General features: G+C 41.7%; 1 protein-coding gene across 2 annotated transcripts in view; it reads left to right on the top strand.

The window, feature by feature from the left end:
* TBCD (tubulin folding cofactor D) overlaps nt 1–26,550 on the top strand; it is a 209,881-nt gene that overhangs the window by 167,309 nt on the left and 16,022 nt on the right. For both annotated transcript variants that reach the window (XM_020785911.3, XM_020785913.3), the window contains exons 27-33: nt 11,096–11,177; nt 17,048–17,166; nt 18,309–18,400; nt 19,686–19,826; nt 23,603–23,686; nt 24,517–24,675; nt 25,552–25,690. In XM_020785911.3, the coding sequence (XP_020641570.2) occupies nt 11,096–11,177; nt 17,048–17,166; nt 18,309–18,400; nt 19,686–19,826; nt 23,603–23,686; nt 24,517–24,675; nt 25,552–25,690 (816 nt within the window). The remainder of the gene's footprint in view (nt 1–11,095; nt 11,178–17,047; nt 17,167–18,308; nt 18,401–19,685; nt 19,827–23,602; nt 23,687–24,516; nt 24,676–25,551; nt 25,691–26,550) is intronic.

Raw genomic sequence — 26,550 nt, 5'->3', positions numbered from 1 at the left:
AACCTCCCTCCATTTGGCTCTCTCCAATATACGACTTACTCACCTACCCTAGAGTATGAAATTTCTCTTCTCATCCAGAAATACACTATCCAACAAGTACCTTCCCAAGATGTTCTAAATGGTTTCTATTCTATACATTACCATCCCCAAACGTGATAGAGGCCTTTGCCCCATCCTGAACCAGCAACTTCTCAACACCTACATCCATCCAAAGTGCTTTTGCATGGTCACCCTGGAATCCATTATCCCACTGCTTTTTCTAGACGATTGGTTTGTGATCGTATTTCCGTATCTCCATTCACGAACGTCACTTCAAATACCTTTGTTTCTTCTTTCATGGACAGGACTTACCAATTCTGTGCCCTCCCCTTTGGGCTGTCCACCACTCCAAGAACTTTCACAAAGTGTATGGCTCCTGTGGCTGCCTACCTTTGCCTGCACAACACCACAGTATTTCCATATACAGTATAAACAATTGGTTGATAGTAGCAGGGTCATACTCCGCAGCCCGAAGGGACTCTGCCTTTGTTCTTCAGACTGTGGCAGAACTCGGTTTGCAAGTCAATTTCAAGAAGTCTCATCTCAAACCATCGCAGACCATAGACTGCATTGGGGTGCATCTCGATTCAATCAAGGCCAGAGTTTTTATCCCTCCCTGATGGATATCCAAATTGACAAGTGCTATTCGACATTTCCAACCTCATGCCATGGTTTCTGCTTGGCACGCACAACATCTCCTAGGCTTGATGGCCTCAACCACTTCCACGCTCCAACATGGGAGACTCAAGATTTATTTATTTATTTATTTATTTATTTGATTTATACCCCGCCTATCTGGTCCAAACGGACCACTCTAGGCGGCTAACAACCATAAAGATAATATAAACAACGGAGACAGACAATTCTAAAAAAAAAAGAAAGCACTACATTAAATCATATAATACACAAAACAAAAAACAAAGCAAAAAAGAAGGGGGTCAAGAGGAATATGATGGAAAGGCCTGCCGGAACAACCAAGTCTTCAATTGCTTCTTGAAGACACCCAGCGAGGGAGACCTGCGGATCACAGGAGGTAAGTTGTTCCAGAGGCGAGGAGCCACCGCCGAGAAGGCCCGATTTCTTGTCTTCTCCTTCCGGGCCTCCCTCGGCGTTAGGCTCCTCAACCTCACCTCCTGGCTTGTGCGGGTGACACGGGTAGATCTTGGCGGGAGAAGGCGTTCCGCCAAGTATCGAGGCCCTAAACCGTTTAGGGCTTTATACGTGAGCATCAACACTTTGAAGTCGATGCGGAAACGGATGGGCAGCCAATGCAAGGCGGCCAGAGTGGGTGAAATATGTTGGTATTTTTTCACACCACTGATTAATCTGGCCGCCGCATTCTGCACCACCTGTAGTTTCCGCAGCAACCCCAAAGGTAGCCCCACGTAGAGCGCATTACAGTGGTCTAATCTGGAGATTACGAGCGCATGTACCAAGGTAGTGAGCGCCCCCACATCAAGGTAGGCAAAGATGCAATCTTTGCAAGCCTGGTTCCTGTCCCTGTTCAACCCCCTGTTAGATCATCCTTTAAAACATCTTGTCACTCTGGAGTTCACTTGCCAACTCACTTGGTGGACCTTCGTCCCACACCTTCTTGTAGGCCGTCCTTTTTGACCTTTTCAACTGACTGTACAGGTCATGATGGATGCCAGCCCAATAGGATGGGGCACACACTGTGGCAATCACGAAATTCATGCTCTGTGGTTCAACTCAGAAAAGTTACTGCATATCAACCACCTAGAAATGCTGGCAGTCATCAAGGCTTTCCACTCTTTCCACCTCCTCATAGCTGGTTGCGAAATCCAGGTTACCACATATAATATCACTCTGTATTATGTAAACAAACAAGGGGGTACTCATTTACTGGCTCTCCTATACCTTGCAGTCCAGCTATGGGAATGATGCTATGACCGCCACATCTTCCCTGTGGCTATTCATATATCTACAGAGGACAGCGACGTTGCTGACCGTTTGAGCCATCTGACCATCCAAACCCACGAGTGGGTTCTTGATGACGCTGCCTTCCACCATTTCTGCAACCAATGGGGAACACCAGATCTCAACATTTTTGCTATCCAGACCAACTCGAAATGCAGCAGCTACTGCTCTTGAGCGGGACGCGGCGTGAACTCCCTAGGCGACGCCTTCATGGTAGACTGGGGCAATGTCCTGCTCTACCTTTCCCCCCCAATTCCTCTTATCCAGCAGACAATAGTCAAGCTCTGCCAGCTATCAGCCAATGCCATCTTAATAGCACCATGGTGGCCTTGACAACCCTGGTTTACTCCTCTCAGGGCCATGGCAGCCGAAGTCCTGAGACTGCCTTTTCGGCCACACTTACTGACTCAGAACGATGGCCGTGTTTGTCAGCCCGACCTGGAATCTTTACACCTCATGGCGTGGAGAATCCCCCCCCCCCCGGTCATAGCACAGGTACTGGACAAAGCTAGGAAACCCTCTACTGAATTGTTGTATTCCTATAAGTGGAATGTTTTCTCTAGATTTGTTGCATCAAGAGGTTTATCAGTGGTTCCTGTTTCCTGGTACCCTCCTCATGTTTCTTCGTCACCTGTTTGATCAAGGTTTGGCCCACTCCATGTTAAAAGTTTATATTTCTTCAATAATATCTGTCACATACAGCACTGATGGTACCTGTCTGTCATGGGTTTGGAGGGAAAGTTCCATCCTATGGGGAGTGGAAGGCGGGACATCAGGGAGGAGGGGCTGTACTGTATATATATTTAGAGCTGGTGTGGAGAGAGGAGTTGGAGTCTGTGTGTCAGACTGGGTACAACTGTGTGTCAGTTAGTACATACCTGATAGGTTCAGGTTTCTATATAGGTAGCCAGAACTGATAGGTTCAGGGTCTGTGCTTTACTTTAAAGTGTTCTGTGGGAGCTAATCGGTTGTATGTATATGGCTGGGACTTTGCCACGTTACCTTATCCTATTTACCTGATCTTTTTATTTACCCTGTTTGTCTTTTCAATAAACCTTGTTCTTTTGTTTAGTAAAATCCATTCCTGGTCTGTGTGACTCCTTATAGGGAATGGTTGGTGGCAGCATATTTATAGTGTGGCATACTCCAGTAGGTCTGGGGTTGCCACATCGATTGGTGTCCAGCGTGTGGGATATGACTGGTCCAGTTGTCTAGTGGTCCAGCAAAGCCTTGGCAAGTGTGCCCAGAGCAAGGGGGGTCTAGTCAGGGAAAATCTGAGGGCGCGTAGGTAATCTTCTAGGCTTACCTCACGGGGAGGTAGGCTAGTGGAAGAACGTGCGCACTCAGATTGGGGACTAGATTAGGGAGCTCTGAGGCAACCCGTTTTGGCGGGAAAGAGCTGAGGCAAAGCTGTGTGAAGTAACAGTGATCTAGCCTGTCTGCTGAGAGGCCTAGCAGAGGGGGTGAATTCTGCCTGGCAACAGTTGCAAGTTGGTGCTGAAGGAACAGCAGCAATCTATAGAAGGCTGTTTCTGAGGCAAAAGGAAAAAAGTCGTCGCTTTATTTTGAGGCTTGACTTTTGAAGGCAGCCTGTTCTGGGGGGGATTATGCCCTTGACTCGAAGCCAAATGGCAGAAATGGGTGAAGTGAGAGAACCACAGGTAGACCAAGGTTCTGAGGAGGAATTTGGCTCAGTGCAGGATGAGAACACGGGAGAACAGAACCCAGAACTCAGAAAAATGCTCCTAGCCCAACAGCATGAACTGAGGGTGAGGGAAATGGAGGAAAGATTAGAGAGAGAAAGAATGGAGGAAAGGGAGAAACAGAGACAATTTGAAATGGAATTGGAGAGAGAGAAAATGGCGTTTGAGCTGAAGAAGCTGGAGATAATGAGTAGAAATAGTAATAACAATAATAATGAGGGGAACCCAGGGAATGGGGAAGGCAGCCTGTCTAAAACTGACCTGAAGAAATTCCCTGTGTACCACAAGGGAGATTGCCCTGAGGTGTTCTTTTCCCTCGTGGAAAGAGCGTTTGTGGACTTCTCAGTAAGGGAAACTGAGAAGATGACCATTATGCGATCTTTAATCAGTGGCAGCCTGGCAGAAGTCTATGCAGAGATGCCAGTGGAACTGCTGAAAGACTTCGCTGAGTTTAAAAAACTGGTGTTTGCCAGACATGGGATAAATGCGGAACAGCTGAGGCAAAGATTCAGGTCACTCACAAAGAAACCAGAGCAGACTTTTACCCAAGTGGGGGCCCAACTGGTGAGGTTGCTAGAGAAATGGCTGTCTCAGGAGGGGACAGAGACCTTCCAGCAGCTCAAAGACCTGATAGCGCTGGAACAGTTTTATTCAGTCCTGCATGGGGAACTGAAGTTCCAGGTGAGGGAAAGGAAACCTAAATCTGTGGCAGAAGCGGCAGAGATCGCAGATTTTATTTCCCAAATAAGGAAGCCCTTAGGTGCTGAGGGGAAAACTGTGGGTAAGCCCAAAGAAACCTACAGCAGGTACTCTCAGGGACCAGGGAAAAACCAGCAAGGGGGAGGGGCCCATGTTGAAGGGAAGCCCTCAGACATGAAACCACCAAGACCTCAGATTTTGGAGGGAAAACCAAAACCAGAGGAGAAAGACTCCAAGTACAGCAGAAAATGTTATTTCTGTCAAGGAAAGGGCCATCTAATCTCAGAGTGTGAGAAATTAAAGCAGCTAAAGGGAAATTTGCCTCATGATTTGAGTGGAACCAAGCCAAAAGCTGTGTTCTGTGTCCAGAAAGAGCAAAGCTCCTTGCCACTGAGGGAGCCTGTTACCATGGCTACTCAATCTGGAACAGATACATCTGCTGATCAGGCTGGGGAAAATGGTCCTCTTGTGGAGGTCAAGCGCTGCTTACTAGTGAGGACAGATTCACAATTGTTTGAGACCGCAGGGGTGGACGTAGGAATACTTGACCATCAGTATAGGGGGCTAAGGGATACTTGTTCCCAGGTGACCCTATGCCATCCAGACATTATTCCTAGGAAGTATATAATCCCAAATGAGAGCCTGAAGGTGGCACGGATTGAGGGACAGGTGATCTCACTGCCAGTAGCTGAGGTACCTGTGAGCTTTCAAGGCTGGAGGGGAGTTTGGCGGCTAGCGATTTCATCGACTCTGCCAGCAGCCGTGCTCGTGGGAAATGACCTGGCTGAACATGTGAAACGGGTGCTAGTGATTACACGCTCACAAGCTACCACGGGGACAGTTCAGGGGGGTACTGTAGAGCCCGAGGCGGAAGCAGATGAGGGGAGTTCCGAAGCTGTGGTAGAAACCTTAACCACAGACAGCAAATTTGGCCAAGAGCAAAAGGCAGACACCACTCTCCAAAAGTGTTTTGAAAAGGTGACAGACGCCCAGCTAACGCCTGAAACCCCAGTGAGATTTCGTGAGGAAAAGGGAATTTTATATAGAGAGACCCTGAGGAATATCTCAAAAGGGGGAGATGGGATCAGAAGTCAGCTAGTGGTACCTGAAAAGTATCGCCCTGTGATCTTACAAAGGGGGCACTCTGACATGTTTGCTGCGCACTTAGGGGTGAACAAAACCCAGCAGAGAATCACACAAAATTTTTACTGGCCTGAAATAGGGAAGCAGATCAAGGAGTTCTGTAAACAATGTGATGTGTGTCAGAGGCAGGGGAATAACCGTGACAGGACCAAAGCGAAGTTGTGCCCTTTGCCTGTGATTGACACCCCGTTTAAATGTATAGGAGTGGATATTGTGGGACCTTTGCCCAAGGCCACAAAAAGGGGGAACCGGTTCATTCTCACCATTGTGGACCATGCCACGAGGTACCCCGAAGCCATTCCCTTGACTAACATTGAAACTAACACAGTGGCAGATGCCTTGGTGGGGTATATGTCCAGGATGGGATTTGCCTCAGAAATAATCACAGATTTGGGCACATCGTTTACATCAAAGCTCATGAAACGGTTATGGCAAATCTGTGGAATTAAACACAAGGAAACCACTGCCTATCACCCCGAAAGTAATGGGTTAACGGAGAAGTTCAATGGGACTCTGATGCGCATGATTAGGGCTTACTTGGCAGAGAATCCAAACAATTGGGACCAGAAGCTGCAATCCCTTTTGTTTGCTTATCGATCAGTGCCACAAGCCAGTACCGGGTTCAGTCCGTTTGAACTTTTGTTTGGGAGAAGGGTGAAAGGTCCACTAGATTTAATCAAACAAAATTGGGAACAGATCACCCAGGATGACCCACAAGATGTTGTGACATATATAGACTCTTTAATGAATGACCTAAAGAGAAACCTAGAGCTAGCAGCAGAGAACCTGCAAGCTCAGAAGGTTAGACAGAAAACCTGGTATGACCAGAAAGCCAGGGAGAGGCACTTTAACCCAGGGGAGGAAGTGCTTTGGCTTAGGCCCTGCAAAGAGAACAAACTGCAGCTCAAATGGGCAGGACCATATAGGGTCATTTCCAAGATGTCGGACCTGAACTACCTTATAGAGCAGGAGGAACACCAAGCAAGGAGGGTGGTACATGTGAATGCCCTGAAACCCTACTACAGAGGGGAACAGAGGGTTTTATTTGCAATAAAAGCAGCTGAGAGTGAGGAAGCTGAATTACCCTTCTGGGAGGGTAGAGGGGAAGTAAAATACAACCCAGATGAGGTAAAGATCAGTCCTGCACTCACCCAAGACCAGCAGCAGGAACTAAAAGTGCTGCTCACCAAATATCAAAAGGTTTTTTCAAGTAAGCCGGGGACAGTGAAGGGAGTGATGCATCGGATCCACACAGGGGATGCACCCCCGCAAGCAGTATCCCCATACCGAGTGACGGGACCCTATAGGGACAAGGTGCGGAAGGAGCTGGACGAGATGCTTAGGGAGAACATAATCGTCCCCTCTTCTAGTCCTTGGTCCTCTCCGATAGTCCTGGTAGACAAGCCTGATGGGAGCATTAGGTTTTGTGTAGATTACCGGAAATTAAACCGCGTAACCACTCCTGATGCCTACCCAATGCCCAGGCTAGACAACCTGATTGAAACCATAGGGGGTTGTCGGTTCATTTCATCATTGGACCTAGTAAAGGGATACTGGCAATTAAGGATTGATCCCAGGGATCAAGAAAAGACCGCATTTTGCAGCCCTTTCGGTCTCTATGAGTTTAGAGTCCTGAGTTTTGGTCTCAGAAATGCACCAGCCACATTCCAAAGGCTGATGGACCAGACCTTAGCAGGGCTCAGTGACTTTACTGTGGCCTACATTGACGATATAGGGATCTTCAGTAATACCTGGGAAGATCACCTGAAACACCTGGAGATAGTGCTGCAGAGGTTAAGTGCAGCAGGGCTAACGGTAAAGGCAAGCAAGTGTCAGCTGGGTAGCCCAGAAATAAAATACTTGGGTCACATAGTAGGGGGAGGAGTGATCAAACCCCTAGAGGCCAAGATAGAAGCCGTTCGTGATTGGCCCAGACCCAACACCAAGAAAAAAGTCAAATCATTTCTTGGGTTGGTGGGCTACTACAGAAAGTTCATCCCGAGGTTTAGCGAGATAGCGAGTCCGCTGACCGATCTGACGCGGAAGAAGACTGATGACCGCATCCCGTGGACCAGCGACTGTGAGGAGGCGTTCCGGAGGCTGAAGGGGGCGCTCATCCATTATCCAGTGCTGCGTGCTCCCGACTTCGACCGGGAGTTCATCATCTACACCGATGCGTCTAACAGCGGGGTAGGAGCAGTTCTTTGCCAGGAGGATGAAAATGGTGACCAGCATCCAGTGTCCTACCTGAGTAGGAAACTCCAGAAAGGTGAGAGACATTTGGCAACCGTGGAAAAGGAGTGCCTGGCCATAGTATACGCGATTCAGAAGGCCAAACCTTACATCTGGGGAAGACATTTTGTTCTGTGCACTGACCACTCACCACTGCAGTGGTTAAAGACAATGAAAACCCACAATAGTAAACTTATGAGGTGGGCTTTAAACCTGCAAGATTATGACTTTGAAGTGAAGGTGGTCAGAGGGTCAATGAACTGTGTTGCTGACGCCTTGTCAAGAAGACCCGAAGAGTGAAGACGGCGAAGAAACCATGGACTATGTATATGTTGGTGACCAAAAGTTAAATGTACCTGTTTTTTTTTTTTTTGAACAGGCTTGGTTTGTATTAATAAAGGTAACTTAATGTATTGCAAATGTTAATATTTAAATGCCTAAGTGTTATGTTTAACCTAGAGTGTAAGTATGGGTTATGGTATTGTGTTATAATGTATAACTGTTTTGTGTTTTGATCCTGGTTGTTTTTTGGAGAAAAGCACTTTAGCTTTTCCCCTGCAAAACAACTTATAAAGAGGGGAGGTGTCACATACAGCACTGATGGTACCTGTCTGTCATGGGTTTGGAGGGAAAGTTCCATCCTATGGGGAGTGGAAGGCGGGACATCAGGGAGGAGGGGCTGTACTGTATATATATTTAGAGCTGGTGTGGAGAGAGGAGTTGGAGTCTGTGTGTCAGACTGAGTACAACTGTGTGTCAGTTAGTACATACCTGATAGGTTCAGGTTTCTATATAGGTAGCCAGAACTGATAGGTTCAGGGTCTGTGCTTTACTTTAAAGTGTTCTGTGGGAGCTAATCTGTTGTATGTATATGGTTGGGACTTTGCCACGTTACCTTATCCTATTTACCTGATCTTTTTATTTACCCTGTTTGTCTTTTCAATAAACCTTGTTCTTTTGTTTAGTAAAATCCATTCCTGGTCTGTGTGACTCCTTATAGGGAATGGTTGGTGGCAGCATATTTATAGTGTGGCATACTCCAGTAGGTCTGGGGTTGTCACAATATCCTATCAGCCTATTGGATCTGAGGTCTCTCGTCTATTTTCCCATCCAACTCTCAAGATATTTCTTAGAGGCTTGCGGAACATTCGCCCGCCTGTGTGACCTCCACTCCCTCAGTGGTCCCTCCAAGTTGTTCTCTGTGCTCTCGCTTGGCCTCCTTTCGAGCCCATGTCTTTGACACATCTTAAATTTTTCTCCCTCAAAACTCTTTTTCTTGTAGCTGTAATGTCTGCATGTCGAGCAAGCAAACTGGCTGCCCTTCGGGTTAACACTCCTTATATTCAGTTTTATCCAGACAAAGTTGTCTTGTACCCAGATGTCGCTTTCCTCCCTAAAGTGATTTCAGATTTCCATGTTAATCAGCCTTTGATTCTTCCGACGTTGTTTCCATCTCCCTCTTCTGATGTTGAGTGTATGCTGCACTCCCTCAATGTTCCTCGCGCTTTAGCATTTTGCATTTCCAGGACTAAGGATTTTCAAACTTCTCCCAGACTCTTTGTGTGTTTCCATGGCTCACAGAAAGGTTCTCTGGCCTCTTCACAGATAGTCTCGAGATGGATTGTCTCTGCCATTACTTTGGCTTATGACTTGGCAGGCAAGGCTCCACCAGATGTGCTAAAAGCGCACTTTACGAGAGTAATGGCCACTTCCACTGCCTGGCTGTGTGGCGTTGAAGTCCCTGATATTTGTCAAGCAGCCACTTGGTCAACTTCCTCGACTTTCGTGATGCATTACTGTCTGGGCTTCAGGGCCAAGAAAGAAGCAAGTTTTGGAAGGGCTGTGCTGACTTCATTGTTAGTGTAACAGCCCTCCTTCTGGTAAGTGAGCTTGCTAGTCACCCATTTTTGTGTGTTCATAGAAGCCACGAAGAAGAAAGAGAGGTTACTTACCCGTAACCATAGTTCTTCGAGTGGTCCCCTGTGAATCCACACATCCTGCCCATCCACCCCGCTTTCCATCACTTAGTGTCTTGAGCTTTGTTTCGGTCAGAGACTTGACAGCAAGGGACATTTTCGGAACTGAGATATTACGGACGGGTGGAGCATGCGCGCCACAGGGCAATGTCCTAATCACATCTTTTTAAGCTCTAGAATATTCTGAGAAGTCCTGCGCAGGTGCAGTAAAACCCATCTGTGTGGATTCACAGAGGACCACTCAAAGAACTATGATTACAGGTAAGTAACCTCTCTTTTTGGCTTGGGAAGCCTTTGGCAACCTTGAGACAGGAAAGAGCCTGTAAAGAAAATCTTTGCTGTAGGTAAAGTGTTTTTGCCAATTCAACAAAAATGTAATGTGTAATGATCGTTCCTTCCCTGAGTCTGTAGGAGAGATGGGAGGGTCTAACAAGCTCTGCAGCTTGTATCTCCAGCTTGTATCTGGAAGCACAGGCATTGGCAAGCTGCTAGAAATGCAACCACACCCAAACTTAGTAAGTCCTACCCAATATCCGGTCTGCCCCCGTGGACCATTCTGAATGGGATTATTCTCAGGGTATGTGTTTGTACTCAACACCTAGATCCCTTCAGTTGATATGAATGTCTGCAGCTGTTATTATTGCTTTGGAAGGTGTAGAAGGCAGTATTATGTACTTAATATATCTATTTGTGTATTATGTACTTAATATATTTATTTGTGAACCAAGCTGTTATTTTCAGAGAAAAATAAGAAGAATCAAATAACTGTAGAGTTGGAATGGTAAAGTCCAACTCTGCCAATACCGAAAAGAACAACAAAAATATCTTGTGTCCAATGCCCATCCAAGCTCTGCTTGAGCTCTTTTTCATCTACTAATACTGAATCTGATGTTGCTAGTTTAGAATCAAGAAAGAGACACTGAGAACTTTGAAAGAAATTAGAAATTATACATTGTTGGTTATGGTGTTTTCAGGTTCCAGTACTAAATGGATAATACGATCCATGATTTTTGAATGGAGAATAAAATCTGTGTAGTTTTACCTGCTTGTAGTTTCTGAAGTACCACAATCAACTCCTGTTGATTCTTCTTTTTAAATTTTTTAAATCATATTAATGTTTCATACACATTAATCTTCTACCTCTGGCAGCTGCGTTTTTCTAAAGCACATGGAAGCTCCTTTTGAGAAGAAATGGGTTACCCGATATTGTCATGGCAGTTTTATGAAATGATCCTGATAAATAAATATAGTGCAGATTTTAGCAATTACCCTTGGGATTTTCCTCCAACAGAACTGTTTGCTTCTTTTAGAGTGCAATTGAAAGACAAGATGTTTTATGTTTACAGAGCTTTCCCTTTGCCTTAGGAATCAGCTGTCTCTGCCTTAGCTGCTTTGTGTAATGAATATTACTGCACTGAAGGAGGAGAAGCAAATCCAGCTCAACAAGGTAATGATTCGCAAGGTTTGTCTTTGTTTTAATTGAGGGACACCTTTGATGGAGGATCTTGCAAACTAAAAAAATTCCAGCAGGAACTAAATCAACAACTTGTTGATTAGGAGTTTTCAGGACCAGCCCAGTTATGTAGGTTAATTGTTCTTATTTGGAGGCGACAGCAGTTACTATGGATTGTCCATTCTGGAGAAATGCCTTGGAGAAATAAAACACTTCTAATCCACACATGTATGGGACAGTGTTGTTTATAATACCTCCAGTTAAATTACCACTTTCAATTGCCAGTTGAGATAAATGTAATTAAATAAGCACTTCTGAATCAGCTACCTTTACTGTTTTTTTTAACTGCACAGGGTGAAAATGTGCTTTTTAAATAACTATTGTTTTAAAATATTCTTACTAATATTTCACTAAAGTGGGGAAAATTCCAGTAAAATCATTGGAAGAAAGGAGAAAGATTGAGGGGGATACGTATAAATTGAATATAAAGTGAGGCTGTACATACATGAACTAGCAAATATCAGCAAGTACAGCCTTTTGAGCTCTTAATATATAGCAGTGACTTCCCCCCTCCTCCACTGTCCCACAGAAACAAGAACCAGAAAGTGAATTAGAGCAGCGGGCTTGGTTACAGACAGATTGCAGATAGATATTTGTATCCCAATTACTGTACTTTCATTTGGAAAGAATTATAGTTGCTCCACTGACTAAGAAAAAGCCATGCCTCCCCTACAAATAAATATGCTTGGGTCTTGTATATAGCTAGGCATGATCATTTAGCTGCAGAGCTTCCTGTGCTGGGATATGACCATAGACTGAAGACAAAGCTTATTCTTTCAAGTTGCAGGCTTCACACATCACTCTCTTGTATTTAAGAATCATTTGTATGTATGGTTTCATGTGTTCTTTTATCTTCCCCACCTACCTTGTTGCTCCATTTGTAGAATCAATTCTATTAAATTTACATTGCAGACTTAATGCATTGTGTTATGTTGCTATCTGTACATTCACAAGGGTTCCTCCTCTGTTATTTTCCCATAATCATTGTTGATTTTTATCAAGATGTAGCCCCTAGTTATCCATCTGCTTCTTTTTAATTTAGTACCATTTTGCAACAAAATGTGAGTTGCAACATCTGAAGTCAGAGAAACTTTGATGATGTCCATCCTCTGGTAGAGAAACAAGAAGGAGGAGGAGCCAATGAAGTGTCTTAAAATTAAATAAAAATTAGCAGTGGTTCACATTAATATTTTGATTGTTACTGCAAAACATACTGTAAAGCAAAAGTAAAAGGTGACATAAATTGGCTCAGAATTCTGAATGCAGATTTTCTGTTCCTGTCATGTAAAAACAAAGAGAACTATTAAAATAACCAGTGCAAAGATTTGGACGAGAATGCAAAAAAGAAAAAAAGAGAGATTTCTTCCATAAGATCCAAGGGAAATTTAAACCTAGATTAGAAATGCTGAAAGACCAACAATGAAACACACTATCTAAACAGGAGAAAATAAAGAGAAGGTTAAAGCAGCATACTGAAGACTTACACATAAGAGATAAAAGGATGAGATTTATGTGAAGAAGAATCCTATTAATGAAGATCCTGCTTTTCTAGAAAAGTGAAGTAAAAGCTGCTCCAAAAGCACTGGTAAGAAATAAATCTGCAGGGGTTGATGGAATACTGATAGAATTATATCATGCTATAGAAACTGAAACTTTAAAAATCCTAACAAGAATATGCCAGCAAATATGGAAAACAAAAGAGTGGCCCACAAACTGGAGACATTCAATATATATTCCACTCTCTAAGAAAGGAGATACCAAGGAGTACTGTAAATGTAGGTCTATTGTTCTATAGGAGTGCTGTAAGTATAGGACCATTGCTCTTAATTTCCTATGCAAGCAAAGTGATTTTTCAAGGTGTTGCCACAAAGGCTTGTACCTTGTATGTAGTGAGAAGTGTGAAGATCAAGGTGGATTCTGAAAAGGAAGAGGGCTCAAGATTTTATTGCAGATATTCATTAGCTACTGGAGCACACCAAAGAATTTCAAAAGAAGATAAATCTATATTTTATAGACTATTCCAAAGTCTTTGACAGTGTAGGTCATGATAAACTATGGGCTGTTCTAAAAGAAATGGGTGTACCTTGGCACTTGATTGTCTTGATAAGTAACCTATATTGTGGACAAGAAGTTAGAGTTAGGACAAAATATGGAGAGACAGAATGGTTTCCTACAGGCAAAGTCTGGGGGTCAGACAAGTCTGGGGTCAGACAAAAGTGTATCCCCTTATGTCTTCGATCTGTATGCAGAACATGTCATATAGAAAGCCAGGCTAGATTCAGATGAAGAAAGAGTTAAAATTGGTAGACAAAACGACAGTAATTTAAGATACAGTGGAACCTTGACTTACGAACTTAATCTATATTGGAACGGTGTTCGTATGTCGAAACGTTCATAAGTCGAAGCAAAATTCCCCATAGGAATGCACTGAAAATATTTAATCCATTCTGGCTGTTTTTGGTTCTTATGTAGAGGCGCCGTTTGCAAGTAGAGACGTTAGTTCCCATAGGAACTAATGCAAAGCTGGTTAATCCGTACTCTACCACTGGGGGAGAATTTTTTCTTTTTTCTTCTTTTGATCTAAGATGAACTTAGGTTAAAAAAAAGGCAGAAAAGGAAGGAGGGGGGAGGGAACACCTTCTAAACACAAGACCTTTTAACCTAAGCAGCTTTTAAACAAAACCCAGCACCTTTTAGCTTAAAAAAGGGGAAGGAGACTACCTTTTAAACAGTACACTTTTTTCTGTTCGTAAGTCGAAGCGGCATTCGCAAGTCAAAGCAAAATTTTGCAAATGGAGTGGTTCATAAGTCGAAATGTTCATAGGTAGGGATGTTCGTAAGTCAAGGTTCCACTGTATACAGATGATACCATCTTACTGGCAGAAAGCAGCAATGGCTTGAAACAACTTTTAGTGAAAGTAAAAGAAAAAAAATGACAAAGCGCAAAGAACTGCAGTTTAACATTGAGACAGAAATCATAATTTTAGAACAACTACACAACTTCAATGTTGTCAGAAATTGAAATTGTTAAAGATTTTCATCAATTCAGACTGCAGCCAAGAAATCAGAAGACTGAGACTTGGAAAGGGCATCAATGAAGGAATTAGAAAAGATAATCAAATATCACTGGAGGCAAAGACCAAGATCATTCACATGCTTGTATTTCCTGTCACCATGTATGGGTGTGAAAGCTGAATAGTAAAGAAGGCTGAGAGAAAGTAAATGAATTCATTTGAAATGTGGTGCTGGAGGAGAGCTTTGCAGATATTGTAGACTACCAGAAGGATGAACAAGTGGATCCTAGATCAAATCAAGCTTGAACCAGCTCTGGAAGCAAAACACGTTGAAACTAAGGCAATCCTTCTTTGGGCACATTATGAGAAAACAGGATTTTCTGGAAAAGAAAATACTGAGAAAGCTTTAAGGTAGCAGGAGGCAAGGAAGCCCAACTACAAGATGGAGTGACTCCCTAAAGGAAGCCACAGGTTTGCATTTGCAAAAGCTGAGCACAGCTGTTGAGGACAGGGCATTTTGGAGACCTCTCATTCTCACCATAAGTCAGAGATGACTTGACTGTACACAACAACAACAACAACAACCACAACCACAACCACAACAACCAGCAGGGTAGGGATACTTGTAGGATTTGTGATTTGCAAGTTCTGACAAAAACAGATCCAATCTGAATTTCCAGGACCAATGTGTGAATCACAATATGGGTTATCCTTATTTTTCACTTTGCAATTTGAAGAGTGGTTCTCAGCTGAAAAGATACATGTTTGGAATCACAGTCATGCTTTGGCATAAAATAGTCATGCTTTGGCATAAAATTGCCCAAATCTTGTTATATATATAACAAATTCCCACTGATTCATTGGGCCTGCTCTAGCATATCTTATTATGTTAAGTAATATAATATAAAATTGCCCAAATCTTGTTTTATATATATAGCAGTTTTATATATATTTTTATATATATAAAAAACAAGATTTGGGCATATATAACATAATATATTATAATATATATAATATATAATTATATTATTATTTGGGCATATATTAACATAATAAGATATGCTAGAGCAGGCCCAATGAATCAGTGGGAATTTGTTTCATTGCTTTGAATGGGTCTTCCCTTAACAGACTTTTAGCATAGTAAATCAGTTAAGAACAGACACAATAGAATTTTAGAGGAATTGACTTAGCAGATGTCCATTGATTCAGTGGGCCTGTTTTAGTGTGATTTACTACACTAAGCAACAGGATTTCAACCACTGTTTGAGATGTGTTTTAAAGAGAATATATGTATAGAAATGGGACTGAATTTTTTCCTACAACATATATTAACATTTCTGTGCAGATTTTTAAAAGGATTTTTGTTGCTTTTCTTCTATTATTATTTATAGGTCATTTATATATTGCTATGTATTGTACTATCAAGGCAGTGTGTCTCTTTATCAATTAAAAAACTGTCTTATTGCACCAAGCCCATGTAATAAACACCTGTCTGTGAATGGACTTTTGTCAAATGTTATCTGATAGATCATTTTTGATGGGAAGGGACAAACAAAAATATTTAGCTGTTTTTTGTGTAACGTGTGTAAGAACTGGTTCATACAGTTAATTAAAATACATTGAATGCTTGAAGTGGCATATAGGACTCCCTAGTTGGGCGCACCAGGGATTCCCAGCTGCCATAGCATCGAAATCAGGGGCCACCTGTATGTGGATATAGGATCACGTGTGAGCCATTTAGTTCTGAGTATTGCAGATTACTGAGTTGTCAGTGCTATGGAGCAGCTATGGATTCACATGTACTCAGAGATCATGTGAATCTTTACTTAGAATGAGTGTGCAATAATGTGGTTTTTTTGGGGGGCGGGGTGGGGGGTACATTTACCAGAACAGATGCCCGTGCATATACACAGTGACTGATACCTTCTCTTCATGCATATACAAAGTGAATGACACCTCTTCATGCATACACATAGGGACTGGTATCTCCATTTCTATTAGTTTACTTCCTCTTTGACCTTCTTTGTTATTTATCCCAGTCTTCTTTTTAAAGACTTTTGTGGCTTTGATGGAGAACTAGCTTGACAATGGTCATATGAGTTAAAATATGCTCAACATTGGAAATTAGAGTTAAGATTTCTGATTAAACATTAAACATTTTTATCTATACCATACTAACATGCTTTGGTTCAGCATCTTTTTGGCTTAATTTCCAATTAACTTGTCTGCATAATTTTTATTAGACATGTCTTTATGTTTCTGTTTGCTGGGGCCAAGCTGTAAAGAAAGCATTACTCCAGTTAAGGACATTTTCACACTCATCCAAAAGGAACATAGCACATGCTGCTTAGAGGTAAAAGTATTTAAAATGTGCCAAAGCACCCGCAACTGGTGATCTCACATATTAAAACAACAATGTTTTTCAGTTTTTGGTTGATTTATGCTCTTCTAATGCTTTCAGACACATCTTCCAAAAATTGGTCAAAATGCCATTCTAGAAATCATAAGCCTGTGTCATCATGCTGACTTCTTAATTGTTCTGCTTTCTAACACAGCATTGCTGCAGTAGATGCTTTCAGTAACTCAGGGCAGAACCACTGTATGAGAAACAATGCTTTGAAGTCAATGGCTTTTTCCCTCTCCCTCCCTCTGGAAATGGTTTATGCTTATGCACGTGTTTGTGAACACTAGAGTAACAGCAGCACTCTATCCTCTGTACTTGCTTCTGTCTAGCTGTAATTAATGATATTACTGTGTTAATTAAAAATGAATTACTGTTGTGTTTTCTAGATGAGCTGGTGAATCAATACATCTCAAGTCTTCAAAGCCATGAGGAAATGATTCGATGTGGCTTTTCTCTAGCCCTGGGTGCCCTTCCTAAGTTTCTTCTAAAAGGCAAGCTGAAGGAGGTGAGCTAGAATTCAAGTCTTAGGCTGGCAGGTTAATAGTTTTGTAAGTGTTTCAAGGAATATTTGGAGCTATAAGTGACTGCATAATTAAACATATGATGCTGGATAGCAGTTGTATTTGCTATTTTCAGTTTTATAATCAAACCTCTGTAATGTTTTGTTTGATTTCCATTGACACACAAGATTAACAGTCTTTGAAGTCACAGAGGAAATTTGTATTTCACATTTATGTCAGGATAATTTTAGGCATGTTTAAGCTTATATGTTTTTGGCTGATGGACAGATACTGCATCAATGGGGAGAGAACGAATAAGTAATGGATAATGACTGTTGACACCAGAGATGATGGAGGGGAATGGTTTGCCTTTGTATGGTCCTCGAGCAACCATCTTGAATATTCCACACCAATGGGCAATGGGGAGCTCTTCGTGTGTGGTTTGATGTTTTCTTTTATGGCAAGAAAAGTCAGGGAACTGTTACACCAGATCTAAAAATTGGGTCAGCAAAAGTTGAAAAAATAGTTTGAAGGAAAAAAATATACTGTGTTTGTCCAGAAGTTGCAGCTGGTGAGGAAAAATAACCAATGGTGGTAAGGACTAGATGGAAGGATAATAATAATAATAATAATAATAATAATAATAATAATAATAATAATAATAATAATAATAATAATAATAATAATAATAATAATAATAATAATAATAGTTGTTGTTGTTGTTGTTGTTGTTATTATTATTATTATTATTATTATTATTATTATTATTATTATTATTATTATTATTATTATTATTATTATTATTATTATTATTATTATTATTATTATTATTATTATTATTATTATATACGCAAATGATGTCCTCACTAGTGAAGAAAGTAAATGGGGCAGTATCAAGAGGTTTGTGTTAGACAACCCCTGTATCCTAAATCTATCACTTAGATAAAATTATACTTTTAGGTTGGAACTACAGTAGATACGTAGCAGCAAAAGGAGGCTTCCGGTCCATCATTACTTTGTGACCCCTTCTTTCTGGTAACATTAGGGTGGTTGTTTTTTTTCTAGGTAACATCTCACAAGAAGTGTTGCGCAGGTCTAATAGCATAATGAGGTTGTGGCATGCCATCTTTGTTTTGTTTTGCTCCAGGTTTTGGAAGGTTTAAAGAGAGTCACTTTCATTTCCCCTGAAACTGTGAGCTTTGCTGAATCCAGACGAGATGCGTTAAAAGCTATTGCACAGTATGTACAACCAACTGTACAACCTTTGTTGGCCTTTGTTTAGTTCCCCCCCATTAAAATATGAAAGTAGTGAATGCTGACTTTTAAATATTCGTCCTGGTGGGATTGTTTTGCTGCAGTTTTGAACTGTGAAGCAAAGGAACAACGCTTACATGTTTAACTGAAGGTTTTGTATCCGTATGGGACAATAAAGGGCTATTTTTAAATTCCTCCGAGATAATTTTTCTATGATGTGGTGTTGTTCTTGTGGAACAGGTTTTTATTTTTTGTTAGGATGATAGAGTATTGTGGTTGAGTAATTAATGATACAGTCTTTAACAAAATCAATCCCACTTTCATTATGATGTTTTTATTTCTATATCCCAGCTGTTTTTAATTTATTTAGGTAAATTCCTATTGTTGAAATGGCATAATGTGTCTTATGTCATTTTCATTTCTTTCATGCTAAGATGTCAGAGAATTCAGCGTTGTTCCCTTTAAAAAACCCTGTGTTTTACAGTTCTCTTACCTTGTTTCTGCATAACTAGGAATTTTTAATGGTAAAATATCTGAAACCAGAAGAATGTTGTAATAAAGAACAAACCGCTGAACTTTAATTTATTCACATCTTTATATGGACCGTGTAACTTGTAAGAAAGTTATATAACACAAAAACATCCAGTGCAACGTGCCAGATTTACAACTGCAATGGAAATCAGTATTTTAGTCTCTAAATGCATGAACTTTGGACACAGGAGCTTGCAAGATGAAGGAGCTCTTTGATCACAGTAGTGCTATTTCACTATGGATGGCTTAATGATGTACAGAGGAAACATAAAGAGCCAGTAAAATGCCATCTGCCTCTGTAAACTAACTTATTTTGACCTGGTTTCTCAATCTGAGTAAGTTGCTCCTCAGGAGCAGTTAAGAGTCGTTCATAGACTGACTCCATATTTGGTTCCCTCCTCTGTACATGAGCTGCCCCATGTTCCCTGCTGTGTCATATACTTGTCCTCAAGACTATAAGCCATGACAGTATTTATGCTGAGAGATCATAAAACTAGCTGCATAGTTCATCTCCCTCTTCCTGTGTAACCAGCAATTAGTCCTTATAGAGTGAGTGTGCAATAGCAAAAGGTCATAATAAGTATTTTCAGCCTTTTGTCAATGCAAAACAGTTTTAGAATAACATCAGTACAAGACACATTTTCTCTGTTTTGGTAATTTGGCTCAGATACTGACAGCTTTTGTGCATGTTTTAGTACACAAATGTTGTGTCATTTTGTATGTATCTATCTTCCTGCAGGGTTTCTCTGACAGTTGGTGTGAAAGGAGAAGGGTCACCTGCTGAATTTGTCTGCAAAAATAATATTGGGCAGATATACAGCATTCTGCTGGATGGTCTGAATGATTACACAACAGACAGTCGAGGTGATGTTGGAGCATGGTATGTCCAGTGTCTCTGTTCTACAGAATAAGGCCCCCTCCAAAAGAAAACCCATCCAGTTTGGCAAAAACAAAGAGAGAAACGTTGGGATAGTAGTAAAATAGGTATAATTGATCTAACTCTTACCCATGCCCAAAAGTCATCCATTCATTTGTTCAGTACTTTTATTCTGTCCATTAACAAAAGTTCTCTAGGCATGTTACAAGAAGCTAAACCACTAAGATGGAGTGCAATTTTTTTAAAAAAACTGTAGGGAAAAATAAAAATAAAGGGAAAAAATCAGTCCTAAAATTTTGAATACCCTGGGGAGAAAAGAAGGTTTTTCACCAGGTACCTGCTAAACATAGGGTAGGAAAGCCTCCTTGGGAGGAGCGTGAACTCCATAGTTTTGTTGCCTTACTCTGCAAGATAACTGGGCCACACTATAGACCACCTAATTATGATCTAGATCCCCACTGTTAACAAAGGGGAGGCTATAGAAAAAGGACAGAAAGTAGGTGGCTCAGCAAACCAGTGTTTATACAGTACATGGCAGGTAGCTGGAGACTACAGAATTTGTACCCACTGGATTTGCCTATGTAGGTATTAGTGGTGTGGCTTCTGCTAATTTTGTATTGGAAGCTAGTCAAGTTCCATTCTTGTTCTTACTGTTGTTGTTGCTGCTGCTCTTCTCCCACTCCTTCATGAGAAGAACATCTCACACTGAATAAAAAAAAAGTTGATTTAAAATATTAACGCATGATATCCTCTTTCCTAGGCTTTTTCACATTTCTTGGTAATGACTACCAGTCACAGGAGATAGACTGTACACTTCTAAATATATCTCTGCAGACTAGAAAGGCAACTTGTCTTAGACTGTTTTCTGTATGCTTTCACCCTTTCCTTTCTTTAATTTTAATCTGAACGTTGCCTTAGTCATGCCTCTGTCTCAAAGGACGGATTGACTGCTTTGCCTTCACATTTTGGTGACTGGACAGCAGAGGGGGCAGTTGTATCAATAGTTGGAGGATCTTTGTCTTGTAGTTGTTGCTACATCTTACAAACAACAGGTTAAGAGCATTTTTAATTATTGTTTTTATTTTTTATTATCAACATGCCCTGTGGAAGGAGTGGGGAAGCCGTGGCTTTCAAGATGTAATTGGACTTCCACTCTTTCAGCCCTTGTCAGCATGGCCAGTGGTCTGTAATGATGGACAATGTAGTCCAGTAACATCTAGAAGATCAAAGGCGCGGCCTCCGCTGTGTGTTCATTGTTAATTCAACATGAACACAAGATCACTAACATATACCCTTCTGAACATTAGCAAAAGGGAGCTAATTTGATAATGCTGTCTTTTAATTCTGATTGGTTGAGATGTGTAATGTTCATTCTCCTGCTGTTATACTGATGTAGAATGAGAATTACCGTATTTTTCGCTCCATAAGACGCACCTTTCCATAAGACGCGCAGACTTTCCACCCCCCTGTTTTGTGGGAAAAAAGTGCGTCTTATGGTGCAAAAAATACGGTATATACTGTATAAAGGAGATAATAAATTGTAATTTGAGATAAAGGAAATATTAGTCTCAGTACCATTGAATATGGGCTTTCTTTTCATTGCAGCTATTTGAGTAGAGAAGTGAGTGCATGAGAAGCTCCTTGTTACAAGTTGACCAATTCTTGACCAACTATTTTTAAAATAGTATGTTTAGTTCTTGTATATTAAAGGAACCTTTAGCTAAAAGAGAGAGAGAGAGAGAAATGAGTCTACTATTCAGTGTATTTATTCAAAAGGAATGAAAAAGAAGATGGTATATAACAAGGGTTTTAAACTCAATTTACCTGGGGGCCACTGGAGGCAGAGTCTGGCTGAGGCTGGGCTGCATCAAATTTTCTGCCAAGCGGAGCAAGAGCCCGAGGAAGCCGCCCAGGAGTTTCCTTAGCCCGGCTGTGGCTCTGAGGAGGAGGAGGAGGGGCGCACAAGCCCTAGTTGCTGGCCACGACCCCCTCCAGATCTTTCTTCATTACCACCACCACCAGCAGCAGCAGCAGGACGAAGAAGTGGAGAAGGGAGGGAGCAACGGCGACTGCCTAGCCGGGGGGGGGGAGGGCAGGACATAAAATTTAAAAAAAAAACCCTCACAGAATCGCCTTGCCAAAGGAGAAAAGCCCCCGTCGGTACCCGCGAAACAAAACAGAATGGGGCGCCCCCCCACAGGTGCATGTGGGCGCACACGCACGCACAAAAATACACAAACACAGAAGTCCAGCAGCCTTCCTCTGAGGGCCCCCATCAAAAAAAGGTGCACTCAGCAGCAGCAGCTACCCCCACCATGACAGAGGAGCAAACTTTGCGAGGCGAGCCCAGGTAGCCAAGGCAGCTGAAGTAGGACGAAGCACCACCGGGCACTGAGGCGGCTGCTGGCCGGGCTGGTGCTGGGGGTGCTGAGAGAGAGAGAGAGAGCCAGACAGCTGCTTCCCTGGAAGAAGTGGTTATGGCATCTGGTGTTAGCGGCGCTGTTGGAGGCGCTCTTCGAGGACAGACTGGGAGTGAGCTCCACTCTCGGGCATCGCGCGGTGGCGGCTCAGGCGCTTGGAAAAGGGCTGGCAGCGCATCTCGCTTGCCGACTCTCCCCCAAGGCAGCGCCTCTTGCACCCTCCATCCGGAACTGCAGCCTGCCAGCCGGCAGACAGGTGGGCTGGCTGGCAGGCTGCAGTTCCAGATGGAGGGTGCAAGAGGCGCTGTCTTGGGGGAGAGCCGGCGAGTGAGGCGAGGCTTTTTTTGACTCGACAGCAGAGGATGCGTGGGCGCTTCAGGCGTAGGCAGGCAAGGCGGGGGCCGCAAACTATCATCCGGTGGGCCGCAAATGGCCCTCGGGCCGCATGTTTGAGACCTCTGGTATATAATGTCATTAACGTTTCTTAGGAATGATTAGAGGCCAACAAAGCAAAGTGCAGGAAGATTCATGAATCCCCCCTCCCCATTTTAAAATGAATTTTTGACTTGAGGGTCACCTAAAGCAGATTCTGGCAATGATTCTTTTCCTTGTGCTGTTCTGTTAATAAAAACTTGTTCACAAAACTCTGCCCTGATCTGCTGTTTGCTCAACTGAGGAAAGCTTAAAGGTAAAGGTAAAGGTTCCCCTTGACAATTTTTGTCCAGTCGTGTTCAAATCTAGGGGACGGTGCTCATCCGCGTTTCCAAGCCATAGAGCCAGCGTTTGTCCGAAGACAATCTTCCATGGTCACATGGCCAATACGACTTAGACACGGAACGCTGTTACCTTCCCACCGAAGTGGTCCCTATTTATCTACTTGCATTTGCACGCTAGGTTGGCAGGAGCTGGGACAAGTGACGGGAGCTCACTCCGTCACGTGGATTCGATCTTACGACTGCTTGGTCTTCTGACCCTGCAGCACAGGCTTCTGCGGTTTAGCCCGCAGCGCCACCATGTCCCGAGGAAAGCTTAGACAGAGCTTTAGGTGGACTTTTTAATTTTAATTAGGAAAATAGCTTTTTTAGAAATAATTATTTCCTTTTGTCTTCCTTATACTTGCATTTAGGTTTGGTAAAAATAATCAGGAAGTCTGGGAGGAGATTTACAGTATTATATTTAGTGTAAAATGGGTATTCTTCAGAAATATGAAGTCTTAAATACGTATTTTGCGTACAAGTTTTTTTTGTTGTGCATTCTCAACTGTCTGTTGACTACAAGGTATTTTATTCTAATCATAAAAAGTGTGAATGCAGCTTGCCTCAAATGTAACACTAGCAACTCTTGTGCTTCCTTCACCAGGGTGAGAGAAGCTGCTATGACCAGTTTAATGAAAATAACCCTGTTGTTAACTCAGACTGAGCCAGAGTTAATCGACGCAAAGGTGTACGTAGTTTGCTACATATGTGTGTACGTGCTGTATGGTTTGCTAAATCAATCTCTTCTATGAACAGCCTCTTCAGTAGTAGTAGTAGTAGTAGTAGTAGTAGTAGTAGTAAAAGGGTGCTGTCAAGTCCTGAATTATGTGACAATTTTCAGAGTTTTCTAGGTAGAAAGTTCTCAGAAGAGGTCTACTGAACCCTTATTCTGGGGGTATCCTGAAGCTGTGCAGCTTGCCCCTGGCTACACAGACTGACTCTTATGGGATGCACAGTGGGGGACTGAACTACCAACTTCTGGCTCCACTGCCAGATACTTAACACACTGAGCTCTCCACTCATGAATGGGATTCAGATAGTCCTCCCACAATTCTCAGTTAGGAACTCAAGCAAAACTATCTTGGCTTCTGTTATTATGAAGACAGATTATAGTTTTCATTATCACTTCCTGCTTTCACAGTTAGTAGAAATTTCTGCTTAAATTGTACAGTACTGCATCCTGCATATAAATCCTGAATTTCTGTTCCTAGAATTTATTTAATTTTGGGCCTGAAAGTCACAACTATTGACAGAAATAGAGAATCAAGATAGGAAAATCAGTGACAGCAGCTTTTCTGCCTAGCTTGTGAAAAGACAATCTGAGTAAATGTGCTTCATATTTCTTTTCCTGGAGCTTGGGGCAAAGTAAAGGTACTGTTTGTTTGCACAGCTTTTCATAGACCTGTTGCTTGATGAATTCTTAGCAAGGCCTGACTAGATGATTATAATGGGAATGTAAAGTGGAACCTGCAAATATGCAGATCCCAACAAATGTGTTTCCTGTGCACTTAATTACAGCTCAGAGCAAATCATGTGCTGTGTGGCTCAACAAGCAGCTGAAAAAATTGACCGATTTCGAGCCCATGCAGGATCTGTGTTCCTCAAGATGCTCTACTTTGACAACCCTCCTGTCCCACACATACCCCACAGGGAAGATTTAGAGAGAATATTTCCAAGGTAATTGGTATCTGATTGTCTCTGATACACTTGTCCAGAAGCATGAAAGGAATGTCTCACCCGGAACATTTTAGCTTAATTCTGATTAAGTTCATGGTTTGTATTTGGCTTTATTGCAAGAAAAGAACAAAAGGCATTTAATATTAATTTTTTGCCTGAATCTATAGATTATAGCTGTTTTGAGTATGCAGCATTTTCCATTGTCAGTTGGTACTTCAGTTCAGTAGATCAACATTGAACAGGATGTGAATATCAGCAGTTTCAAAGAAAAAGAAACCGTGCAATACTTGGTTACTGATATACGAAAAACAGAATTAAAGATTACGTGCAAACATGTGTAAAATACCTTGACATTCTGTTTTGATTGTGCAAACCACTCCACTTGTAGAAAAGCAGTGGTGGCTACATTTACTTTTCCTCATTTAATATTTCTTTCTCTGCTCCAAATTCTAGCCCCACCATAGGCTGATCTCTTGAGAGTTTATCAATTTTACATTTTTATATCACAGCTAATTGAGGCCTTACTAACTGATGTATGAAAATCTTACTTCATGCATGCAGTTGTAACTCATGCATAATTTATTCTACATTTTAAGTAAAACAAGTAAAACAATATATTAGTTTGGGTTGTGTGTAATCTGGTTGAAGTAATATCATAGGATATTAAAATGACACAGTATAAAATACTTGTTCTACTGTACAAATAAAGTTTCCAAATGTTGCTAAAAACGTTTTTCTGCTTTGAATTTAGTGGCTGTTGATTTGATTTTTGGGAAAAATCCAAACAACAGATAGGCAAGTGTTTGGTGAAATAAGACAGAAGTAACAATTATTCTTGTTTCCAAAAGCACCATCTTTATTTCCTATTTTTCACAGGTCAGAGGCAGTGACTTTCAACTGGAATGCACCATCACAAGCCTTTCCCAGAATCACACAGCTTTTGGGCTTAGCACCCTACCGCTACCATGTTCTAACAGGTCTGACTGTATCTGTTGGTGGACTGACCGAATCCACAGTAAGTGAATATAACCCATCTTTGTGGTAAGAAGAGCTCCTTATCATTTTAGGTATAGGCTGTGTATTCTAGCGACACTGTAGTAACTGCATGGACAAAGAATCCCTAGAATTTGGTTCACCATTCTACTTTCTCATTCCATCCCTACAATGCTTTGCCCATTTTTGACTCATTCAAAACTTTGCAAAATGCAAAACTCCTTGTTGCCTTCCATAATAGACCATTGCCATTGGGCTGTTGGTGCTACAAATATGTTGAACTTTCCTATCTGTGAAAAGTTATAAATGCTCAGTCTGTGATGCCAAGCTCTTTGGTATGTTATAATAACTAGGAGATTACATTGAATTTCGCATTAGGGAGTGGTTTTAAATACCAGGTCTTCTCTTATCTAGATTTTCTGAGAAAGAAAAATCATTGCTCAAAGAGGTTGAACAGGCTCATTTCCAGTATGTTTGTACTGGCTTTTTAGAACTAATTAGACTTAGTTTTTAAGAAATGTAAGTCATTTGATTGCTGCTGTTCATGTCCTTACTGTCGGCTTTGCTGTTTATTTAAGAACTTTGGCTTCTAATTTTATGTTGCATAAATTTTATATCTTAAATTTTTTCAGTAGTTTAGCTTGGCTAAATTAGTAAATGTTTGTTGTGAGAGAATTGCTAGTGTGCCTCCAGATCAGCATCGATTAAATAAATAAAACGTTCTAATTAGTTGAAAATGCTTTCCCAGAAATTAGGCTGATTATTGAAAATGTGAGTGATTTACTGATTTGGCATTGCCTTCTTTTGGTTAGCTTTTGTTGGGACCCAGTAATCCTTTCTTGTCTTTATACTGATTGAATCACTCTCCCGTTATGGAGACCG

The sequence above is a fragment of the Pogona vitticeps genome, chromosome 2 (assembly GCF_051106095.1).
Source record: "Pogona vitticeps strain Pit_001003342236 chromosome 2, PviZW2.1, whole genome shotgun sequence".
Taxonomy (NCBI): Eukaryota; Metazoa; Chordata; class Lepidosauria; order Squamata; family Agamidae; genus Pogona; species Pogona vitticeps.
Note: the sequence above shows the minus strand (reverse complement) of the source record. Positions and strands in the feature narration are given on the sequence as shown.